Source organism: Centropristis striata, chromosome 5 (genome assembly GCF_030273125.1).
Source record: "Centropristis striata isolate RG_2023a ecotype Rhode Island chromosome 5, C.striata_1.0, whole genome shotgun sequence".
Classification (NCBI taxonomy): Eukaryota; Metazoa; Chordata; class Actinopteri; order Perciformes; family Serranidae; genus Centropristis; species Centropristis striata.
The window spans coordinates 6,938,204-6,949,847 of record NC_081521.1 but is presented as its reverse complement, the minus strand read 5'-3'; the positions used below and the strand labels follow the sequence as shown (position 1 = coordinate 6,949,847).

General features: G+C 35.3%; 1 protein-coding gene across 1 annotated transcript in view; it reads right to left on the bottom strand.

Moving 5' to 3' along the window:
• Positions 1 to 6,943: 6,943 nt before the first annotated feature.
• Positions 6,944 to 11,644, bottom strand: part of slc9a8 (solute carrier family 9 member 8) — a 40,518-nt gene continuing 35,817 nt past the window's right edge. The window contains exons 15-16 of the mRNA XM_059332915.1: positions 10,046 to 10,192; positions 6,944 to 8,511 (exon numbers count right to left, since the gene is read on the bottom strand). Coding sequence (XP_059188898.1) covers positions 8,398 to 8,511; positions 10,046 to 10,192 — 261 coding nt within the window. The 3' untranslated portion in view covers positions 6,944 to 8,397. The remainder of the gene's footprint in view (positions 8,512 to 10,045; positions 10,193 to 11,644) is intronic.

Genomic DNA, 11,644 nt, shown 5'->3' with positions numbered 1-11,644 from the left:
TAAAGTACTTAAAAAAGAAACAAAATGAACAAAAAAGACACAAAATTATTATTTTTTAAAAGACACAAAATGACCCAAAAAACACAGAATAACCAAAAATGACACAAAATTATTTTAAAAACATACATAATGACCCAAAAAAAGACACAAATTACTAAAAGACACAAAATTATTTAAAAAAGACACAAAATTATTTAAAAAAGACACAAAATTACCAAAAAAAAGACACAAAATTACCAAAAAAGACACAAAATTATTTTAAAAAAGACACAAAATTACCAAAAAAAGTTATTAAAGGGACCTTCCACACACAACACGGTAAAGTGCCATTCATATAAAACTCACATTAAACTTTCATATCAAGGTAGGGGCCACAAAATATCGTCACAAGGCGAGTTTGAGACCCATGGTTTAAAAGATTAAAAGCTCAGAAAGTCTGCAGAACCCACCTAAGGCTTGAGAGGGTAAAAGTATATTAATGTGTTGTAGTTCTCTGCAGAGAGCTGGTACATGTATGGGGTTTTTCTTTCCTCAGGCTACATGTTGCCTTCAAGACAAATATTTTGTTTTCAAATTCATGTTTGACAGCAAAGAATAAGCCAAATGATCGATCACCTCTGGGGATGAACACCAAAGTCCCACAGAGGGCAGAAAGTCTAAACGTGTTTTCAACTGATCAATAGCTTCTGACCCCACAGAGGAACCACTCATTTACCTCTGATCCGAGCCTTGTTAATCAGAGAAATCCCCTGCTGTGGTGCATATGTCTGATGTTAACTATAAGAGCTATCACACATACACATTTGCATGCATATACTGCAACATGTATAATCAGAAGCTCTCCGCGTGCCACAGTGACATATTAATTCATCACCTGTGCAAACCAGGATAGTAATTACATTCTCTCATTTATTCAACCAACACACTTTCATTTGTTATTTGGCAGGGGATCAGGCTGGATTCACCCACTGTGTGCTTCTTAATCTTCCATCTTATCTCTAAAAGAACATTGTAAGTTGCAAAACAAGCAGTGGTATCTTGGGTTATGGTACTTGTTCCATACATATTTATGAGATTTGTCTCTGGTGGAGGAGAGTGGAAAGGATTTGGGGACTGGAAAATAAAAAATAAAAAATATATCTATACTGCTGAGGGCTCTTAGTACTAAGACACAAATAATAAAAATAAAATGTGCGTCATTAAATTTGAGTATTAACATGCCATTGATAGGAAATGAGGAAAAATGTAAACACTTGTCTTTATTTGGTGATTTTGTGTCTTTTGATGGTGATTTTGTCTTTTGTTGGTAGTTTTGTGTCTGTTTGTGTAATGTTGTGTCTTTTTTTAGTAATTTTGTGTCTTTTGTTGGTGATTTTGTGGTTTTTTTTGTAATTTTGTGTCTTTTTGTGGTAATTTTATGTCTTTTTGTGGTAATTTTGTGACTGTTTTGTAATTTTGTCTTTTTTTAGTAATTTTGTGTCTTTTTTGTAATGTTGTGTCTTTTTTTTTAGTAATTTTGTGTCTTTTTTGGTAATTTTGTGTATTTTTCTAATAATTGTGTGTCTATTTTAGTAATTGTGTGTCTTTTATTGGTGATTTTGTGTCTTTTTTTGGTAATTTTGTGTCTTTTTGTGGTAATTTTGTGTATTTTTCTAATAATTTTGTGTCTTTTTTAGTATTTTTTTTGTCTTTTGTTGGTGATTTTGTGTCTTTTTTAGTAATTGTGTGTCTTTTTGGGTAATTTAATGTGTTTTTTAGTAACTTTGTGTCTTTTTTAAGGATTTTTTTGTCTTTTTTGGGTCATTTTGTGTGTGTTTTTGGTCATTTTGTCTCTTTTTAAAGTAATTTAGTGTTTTTTCAGTAATTTTCAATTTTTTTGGTACTTTTGTGTCTTATTTTTTTGTATTGTTGTGTCTTTTTTGGGTAATTTTGTGTCTTTTTTAAGTAATTTAGTTTTTTTCTGTCATTTTGTGTCCTTTTTTTAAATTAATTTTGTGTCTTTTTTTGGTCATTTTGATACTGCCTCCAGAGGCCCTCAGGTAATTTGAGTTTGAGACCCCTGGACTAAACCTACAAAGAATAAAGACTTATTATAATATATACAGTTAAGAGTGAATAAAGGCTGAGTTATAATGCTCCATGGCTGCATCAGTTCAGGCTAAACCCTGTTAGCACTGTGTATACATTTTAATTGCACATGCAAAAAACAACTGGAAATATAATCTACTCCTTTCACCTGCTGTATTAATACATGCATGGTGGAATATTTACTGGGTATATAACTTGGTAATAAAATGAAAATAATGTAACCTTTATTCAATGTTGTGTGGGATTATTCATTTTTCATGGACCGATGCTGTGGAATTAGACCCCCCCTACTGGTTGTACATTATTATTACAAAAATAAACTTACAAATGCATATAATCTCATCAAATTGTTGCACATATTTAGCAAATACGATAAAGAAATAATACCTGTGCTGGTTAGTGGTGGCAATGCAAACCTTTCTCTAATTACCTGTAGAGAACAGTGTGTTTCTAAGTATTCTAATTGCTTTTTTAAAAAATATCTGATGTTTAGATTAGAAAAAGCAAAAGCTTACATTACAGTTCTCTCACCTTGCACATTCCCCTAACTGGAGATACAGTGTAGTCTTAGACTGCACTTTATTGATCCCTACAAATCAAATCACAAATGCATTTAAAATAAACAATCAACAGTAAACAAAACAATACACTTTTAAAGTAAATAAGTGAAAAAAAGATCAGATAAATAAATGTAGGGAACTGTATGGAGGATGGATATAGATAAATAAATAAAGAGGAATGTATGGTGTTGTGTTTTGTACGGTGGATAAATGACCAAATAAGAAGAACACTTAAATTAGCAGTTAAATAAAAAATATTGCACGGTTATTGCACTGTTTTAAGTGTTTTGGTCCTTAATTATTTAAATGAGATATTACATCTTGTTACTGAGGTTTTATGACCTTTACTGAGTAGAAACATGCTTGAAACTAGAATCAACAGTTACAAAGCTGTTTCATCAACACTAACAAGTATAAAACTGCTATTTCAAAGCAATATTTTTCTTATTTCAAGCATAACTAAGAAATCATAACTTTGACATAATTTGACCTCTTCACATACTTAAAACAAGCAGCCAGATGGAATCAATTGTTTTATTATCAATGAAACAATAGAAGTGTGTATTGTTGTGTAGTGTGAATGTATTTAACTAGTACATTGACAATTCATATTTAAACATTTAACATGAAACATTTAACAACAACAATAAAAAAAAAACACTTTTTATTAGTTAGAATACACTAATTCTAAGGTATTTTTGGGTTTGTTAAGATAAGATGTTTTTACTTGTTTTCTCTTGTTCCATTGGCAGATAATTTTGCAATTTTTAAGCAAAATACACCTAATTTTTGTACTTTTTTCCTTCTTTTTGAGAGGTGGCTTTTTGCAGTGTGGTGTGTATTATCCATCCCTTATTATACAGTCCAAGGTATTTGTAGGATTTGTGTGGAGCCACTGTCAACATTAATTAGACGTCTGATTTTTACAATGTGATTTCTTCCTCAAGTTCAACCCTGTCACCTCCTCATCAACATGCCTAATGAGATCCCACGAGACGACTGAAGGATGTTTCTCAGGGTTGGACACAAGAGCTTTACCAGTAGGTTACAGTATCCGCTCCCCAGCATGACCACACATTAACCTTTTTATCTATTCTGATTACTCTAAGGACTAGCTCGCCTTCCTGTCTTAGATGTCATATCCACTCACTTTCCAATCTACGGAGTAATTAGCACACGCTGCTTATTAAATGAGGAGGCGTAATGACATTGTCACAGAAAACTCACAGTGAAATATGGAAAGACATATCCTCTAATAAGTCATCAATATTATACGTACACAAGGTGTTCTTATATTCACCTTTTTCTCTCTCTACACTTGAGTGCTTTTATGGACGACATCCAATTTAAGTTTGGCAGACGTTGATGTATTTATCTAAACACTTATGAAGAGTAGACTTGTCCAGATGATTTTCAGTCACTATTTAATATTCCAGCACTTTTCCAAATGAGCTAAGGTTAATTCATTAAAAAAAATTTATTAGTCCAGCAGTTCCCAAACTTTTTTAGCTGCACACCCCCTTCTATGTCCAAACTGGGTTGATGCACCCCCACACCTTCAAAAAAACCCAAAATGCAATAAGCTTTTTTATCGCCATATTAAAGGCGGCATGTTTAATCATGTTCAAATGACCAGAACACACATGTAATAAAATAATCACCATCACAACACTGCGATCTCACATTTGAATTAATCTGAAACACTGTTTCAAAATAATGTAACAAAGGCAGAAAGCAGATGCGTTCGGGTAAATGTTATATTTTGAGCCACATTGAACAAAAATTGCAGCAAATTAAATGAGCATGGACCTAACACAACCCGTCATCATAACACGAGTTGGAAAAATGGAATAATTTACACGTCTTTACTGTGGGGGGAAAAAAATGTAATTGTGTAATTATCAGAACGCCATTACATTTTTCATCTCGCGCACCCCCTAGCAGCAGCCCGTGCACCCCTGGGGGTCCACGCACCACACTTTGGGATTCCCTGTATTAGTCAATACTGCAGTACCTACGCAAAAGGTAAAACTGAGAAAAACTGCATCAACCCTTTGGAGTTTGGGGCTTTTTTGTCGGTTTTTGATTCCTTTTCATTCTGCCTGTATTTAAACCACTTAAAAATGTTTACCGTGACGTGTTGGTATCATTGTTTTCAGCACAACCTCACCTATATGACCTGATTATTATTTTCATTTTGACTGACTGGATCAACAATTTGAACTCAAAAAACACACACAAAAATACAAAAAACTTTCAAATAAACTTATCATTTCTATTATTTCTATGTTTAAATTAGTATATATATCCAAAGCAGACAATGGTAAGTGCAATAACTGCTTTGGTTTTGAGTTGGATATTTTGGTTTTTATATAATTATTTATCTGAAATAAAGCAAAATTGAAATCTAAAACTGTGCCACAAGATAAAACAGACATCAAGGAGTTCATTTTTAGTTATAACTCAATTTTGACCAAAAATGTAGCTACTGCAGTTAGGCTTTGTAGGGCTCTTTGGAGTCTCGGGCTATTTTGTCCATTTTTGAATCTTTTTCATCCTGCCTGTATACAGCACTTAAAAAATGTTTAAATGCCATGTTGGGGTTTTTTTGAGCACAACCTCATCTATATGACCAAATAATAATTTATGTTTTTTATTCTGACTTACTGGATCAACATTTTGAACCAAAAAGAAACAAAGAAAAACCAACATAAATGTGATCTTGTGATTGTGTGTCATCCTGTCATCCAACTCTGGTTTTTATTCTAGTGGGACTCTATTTTATTTGTGTCTTGTGTGTAGCCTAACAATTTTTATTTGTTATTATTATTATTTTTTAGTCATTTTGTGCCTTTGCAAGTTATCTTGTGTACTTTTTGGTCATTATGTGTCTTTTTTAGTCATCTTGTGTCTTTTTTAAATAATTTTGTGTCTTTTTTTTGTCATTTTGTGTCTTTTTTAAATCATATTGTGTCTTTTTTTGGTCATTTTGTGTCTTTTTTTGTCATTTTGTGTCTTTTTTTAAATCATATTGTGTCTTTTTTTGGTCATTTTGTGTCTTTTTTTAGTCATTTTTGTTTCTTTTTTTTGTCATTTTGTGTCTTTCTGTAGTCATTTTCTGTCTTTCTTTGGTCATTTTGTGTCTTTTTTCGTCCTTTAGTCCAACACAAATGTGATTTTGAATCTTTTTTTTAACTTACAAAACACTATCATGCTCAATAAAGAATTTGAAATGTTGCAAATGTGAACAAAGGTGTCAAATCTAACATATAAGAGGGTTACATCCAGTTCTATCATTTTATACTAAATATATAGTTGAACTTGTCTCCAGTTTTACTTGGTATATCATCATCAAACTGAAACTGGCCTCATGGAGTTTACAGCCAGAACTTTAGAGGTAAATGTACAGTAGGGCTCCACGCTGCTTTGTTTTCTAGTCTGGATGTGATGAAGAAGTCTGGATTTGGAGCTTTTGGAGACTCCAGAGGGTTAAATCTCACCCTGAGTCACACTTATGATTGCTCTTATTATGAAATTATCAATATATCTGTCTAAGTAGAAATAATGTTTCTTTTTTACAAGTTATTTGTGAAATTTACCAGAGACAAATTCATTAAGAGGTGCAACTCTTCTCCAAATAAATCAGCATTTGTGCACATATAGGATGTCAATATGTTTTATTATAGATTTTTTCCATAATTCTGCAGTGCTCAAAGAGCTTGTATAAAAGCATTTATCCCACAAACAACACATAAACATTTCATAAATAAATAGAAAAAAATAGATCAACATTCACAAGACATTATACCCAGTTACCCAGACATTCATTGGTGCCTATCTTCATTAGGATCCATAGTGAAAAATCACAAAAGCAAGATTTCAAGTTCTACTTTATACACAATGTAGTGGCATGAGCCTCGCCAAGAGGCTGGAAATAAAAGTTCATTTAGGGAACCCAACCTGGATTCATGATTGTGTATGACAGCAATTCCCACTTTTCATTTTCTTCATAAATATTCCCCTGTAAGCTAAGCGTTTAACCCTTTATTGGGCGAAGAACCTTATTTGGTAACTTCAGCGAATATCCAAAATAAAAACTAAAAATATTTTGAGAAAATAGCTGCAAATTTACTGGATTAAAGTGGCAAATCTACAAGAAAAAAGTCGCAGATTTAAGAGATTTAAAGTGACAAATCTGTGTGAAAAAAGTCACAGATTTACGAGAAAAAAGTGGGAAAAAAAGCAACTTTTTTCTCGCAGATTCACCACTTTAAAGCTCATAAATCTGCACATATTTTCCCGTAGATTTGTCACTTTAATCTCGTAAATGTATTTCTCAAAATATTACCCTCCCCCGGGTCCGTATGTTTTTTTTTACACATTCTAGCAGTATGTAATATCCTCCAATATTCTCTAGGGTTGAAATGTGGAATTTGCAAGTATTTCAATGAGTGCCCTGTTAAGGGTTAATGTTTTAAGAATGATCAGCTTTACTCATGATGTTTCATTTACTTTAACTCTCTTCAAAATGTCCCTTTGTTTGCTTCTTTGCTGGAGGGTGTGGTGGTAGCTGGCGTGTCACGTCTGATATTGAATCTTCATTACGTATGTATGAATATATGTGTTGACTCAGAATTATTAATGCATACAAATGTGTCGACCTGGAGAGAATTCAATCTAGTTCAACGGGAAGCTATTTAAAAACAGCGACCTGTGGCTTATTGCAAATCCCACTTTAATTCTTTTTTTTTTTAACCTGTAACGATATCATGTTGCATGCTTCCCCTGACACAAAGTAAAACTTCCAGCAGACCTTAAATAAACTAGTGCCACGAACAGAAGAACAATACAAAAGTGAAGAGAAAAAGTGAGAAGGTGCTGTAGTATTGCTTCACATAGAAAATTTCCCTCTCGGCATCCTCGCCGCCTTCCCTTCAGACCATAAACTTTATAAAAGAAACACCTGGGAAGATTCCCCGGCCCGACAAACGACCCGCTTTTCGATAGCGAGTAACAATATGGCATTTAAGTTAGAAATATCATTTTCACAGATTTGTTTTTCCCTCTTTCTGTGTTAAAGTTTTCAAATCCAGTTTTACTCAAACTTCACACATTCCTGCTCACTGTGTGCACTAAACGCCCCGTGGGCCCCGACTAGGGTTGTCAGAAGTATCGATACTCAAAAAAGTATCGATACTAAAACGTTGTATCCGGATACGATACTCATTTTCAAAAGTATCGATGAAAAGTGTTATTTTCTCTCTTGAAGTCCCAGAATGAAGCAGAGAAAAGTCGACTTATCAAGCTTGCCTAATATTGTGCACAGCATACAACCTCAAAATATTGTTCTAATTGTTATTGTTTATTGTATTTATTTACTTATTACCAATATAGTTGCAGTTTCTTTTTGCACACCTGTTGTTTTTTTATTATAAATATTCAACCAGTTCTGTTAGTTTTTACATGTTGCATTTTTCTTGTTAATAAAAATATTTCTGCTACATTTTGGGGTCTTTGTTTTTTATCCTGGTGGTATCGAGTTTTGATTATTTTCCTGAGTATCGGTATCAAGTTGAAAATCTTAGTATGGTGACAACCCTAGCCTGACTGAGACTTGGTGGCAGGTGAACAAACAAGAAGTGCATGTGACGGACAGTGAAAAGAGGGCTTGTTCAAACAGACGCTCCCTCTGTCCAGGACACACGACGTCCTTTCATTTCCATCTTATGAACTGACGTGTTTGTTCGGTTCACAGAAGTTCTGCTTCGTCTTCTTCATCCTCAGAGCCTGACGGTCCCTGGCGAACTTCTTCGTACCACTTGTTGGTCAAGGTCTTCATCTGGATACGGCCATGTAACAAATCCTGTGAAAAACACATTGCATGCACATAAGAATAAATAAACATTCTGAAATGTTGACGACGATCGATCAAAGAACTTTGATCGGGTTGAGGCTTGATGATAGTAAGAAAATCAAATGCAATATCGCGATTAACACAAATTTGTAGGGTTGACTGTTGGTGCTTTTACAAAAAATGTTTCCACAATACTAATGTTGCAAGAGCAGTGTAGTATATTAATCCATTTAAGGCGGGAAAGCATTACTGCATTTCTACCATTAAAAAACCGGGGGCGCTGTTGCGTTATTCTACCATCAAAGCCGGGAAAGCGGATACGTCGTTTTGTAGTATTTGTAGTTTTTTACACCTATTTTCGGTCTCTTGACCAATGAAATGCATCAGAATACATGCGGGAGTGTCGCAATGCATCATGGGATTTTTCCAGAACTTTGAAATCATCCCAAAAAAAGACACAAAATGACCAAAATAAGACACAAAATGACCAAAAAAGACACAAAAAGACACAAAATGACAAAAAAAGACACAAAATGACACAAAAAGACACAAAATGACAAAAAAAGACAAAATGACCAAAAAAGACACAAAAAGACACAAAATGACCAAAAAAAGACACAAAATGACTAAAAAAAGACAAAAAGACACAAAATGACGAAAAAAGACACAAAATGAGAATACATGTGGGAGTGTCGCAATGCAACATGGAACTTTTCCAGAACTTTGAAATCATCACAAAAAAAAACTGGTGATGATGTGGCCCCCACCTTGATATGAAAGTTTAATGTTAGTTTTATATGAATGGCACTTTTGGTCATTTTGCGTCATTTTGTTAGCCTGGCTATCACCAGAGCAAATCTCATTTGAGATTTGCTCTGGACACCAGCCATTCATTTCTCCGTAGAGGAGGTGTGGTTTACGATCCTCCAGAGCCGTTTATTGGGCGCTTGTCTATCAAAAGCGTCTGTAGGTAGCTCTTAGCTAACAAGCTGCTGCGGGTCTCTCGGCGGCTCCGCTGTCCCCCCCCAGTGATCTCGTTCCGAGCCGGGGGACAGCGGAGCCGCCGAGAGACCTTTCATCTTTCAACTTTCGCTCTAAACTATTTAAAACACCATCTACAGCTAAAGAGAGTTTCCCGTCTGCAGCAGCCATGTTGGATCCGGAAAACTCCAAGCTTCCAAGTGCCGAGTAGTACGCGTCATCGTCTTGCCGTCCCTCCCCGCTCTGTGATTGGATCCCTAAAACAGGGCTAAGAAACTGCCGTGGTTTCCAGACTGGATGGAGGTTCGAAATTAAATTTGAGCGCGCCTTGCCCCAAAATCATTTTGTGTCTTTTTTAAGTAATTTAGTGTTTTTTCAGTCATTTTGTCTTTTTTGGTCATTTTGTGTCTTTTTTAGTCATTTTGTGTCTTTTTTGGTCATTTTGATACTGCCTCCAGCAGCCCCTAGGTAATTTGAGTGTGAGACCCCTGGTCTCAGGGATGGTGAGCATTATTATGCAGCCTCCCGTGTTACTTACAGGATTCCTGTCTCAATCACTTACCTCTTGGGTGAGCCTGCGAGTGAAGAAGGGGTTAAGATATTTAGCATCAAGCCACATAAAGCCCTTCAGATCTTGTCTCTGGTAGATATGAGCCTCGTACTCCTCCTCCGTCAGTTCTGATAGGTGCTCCGACTCGATGGTGTTCCCCTGGAGAGAAAGGAGGAGTGGAGATCACACAGAGAAGGACCAAAGATGAGGGAGAAAGAGCAGAGGTAGCATCGGGAGGGAATTACATCAAAGAGGGCTGGTGGTCCTGGGTGTTGTACTAAGCTTCAGTAGAAATCAAATCGTGAACATGAAAGTAATGCAAACAATGCCAATGACCTCAATGGTAAGATGTACTTCAAAAGAATGACCCATTATGTAGAGTTAGAGCAGATAGAGTCAACTGAAATATTAAACACAATAACTTGTATTCTGTGTGTTTGAGAAATTGCATTAATGCCAGTTGGTGGTAGAGTTTGTTTGTGCTTGTCCGAGTTCTGCTGTTATGCTGCGTTCGATTGCCCTCGGAACTCGGAAAGATCCGACCTCCGAGTCGGAAAAGTGCAACAGAACGGCCCTTGAAGTGGGGATTCCGACTCGGGAATTCGGGTAGGATCCAAGTCATAGATACCTATGAGAAAGTGTTTATATTTATATATATCTATGATCCAAGCAGCCCGAGTAGGTCAGAAATACGTGGAAAACGTCAAAGCAAAATGGCGCCACACACCGTGAGAGGTAAACAGTCACTTTATCTTCAACATTTAGTCTGTTATGTGTCGTTTAATTCAGCATTTTTGTTACTAAAAGTGTTGAATTACTTTGTAGTGGTATTTGCACTCCCACTCTGCAACCTTTCCGAACAAAAGAGCCATTATTGGCCAAATAAAGAGAAAAAAATCTCAGAATGGAGCCACAATTTTTTTTTTGCCTTACAACGAAGATAAAACAGCCTTAATTTAAGATTTATTAGCCTATCCAACATTACTAATAGGTCACAATGAGCAGTTATTAAGATGGTTTTGTCAGAATGCAGTGAGGACAGAAGTGCAAATAAGAGGCGAGACTCCTGAGGAAAATCTCTGGAAAGCTAGCCTGGTGAGGGAAACACAAAACTAGACTTGAAATTGGCTAAATTTAGAGGTTAAGGCGTTGGGCCGTAGACTTTCAAAAGTTATGATGCACATTTAAGTTGACTACAATGTTTTTAAAAAATGTTTTACTGCTGTTTATAAACCACATTTTTACAATTGAAGAATACAAATTGATTTGGACACACCCTTATTATTTCGTATAATTCTTTGGTCATCCTCTAATAATCTAAATTTTGCCAATTAGGGCCAAGTATGAAAGTCACAAATTTATGAAATTCAAAGTGGCAAATCTAGGAGAAAAAAAATCACAGATTTATGAGATTAGAAGTGGCAAATCTAGGAGAAAAAAGGGAGCCGCTGTAGACCGCCTGAAGAGCCACAAGTGGCTCCGGAGCCGCAGGTTGCCTACCCCTGGTCTATAAGGTGGAATACTGCACTTCTTTTTATTATATCCAGGAAATTGATAGGATTTAATTATCCTTTGTCTCTTAAGTATTTGCAGACCACAGTTCCACCCTAT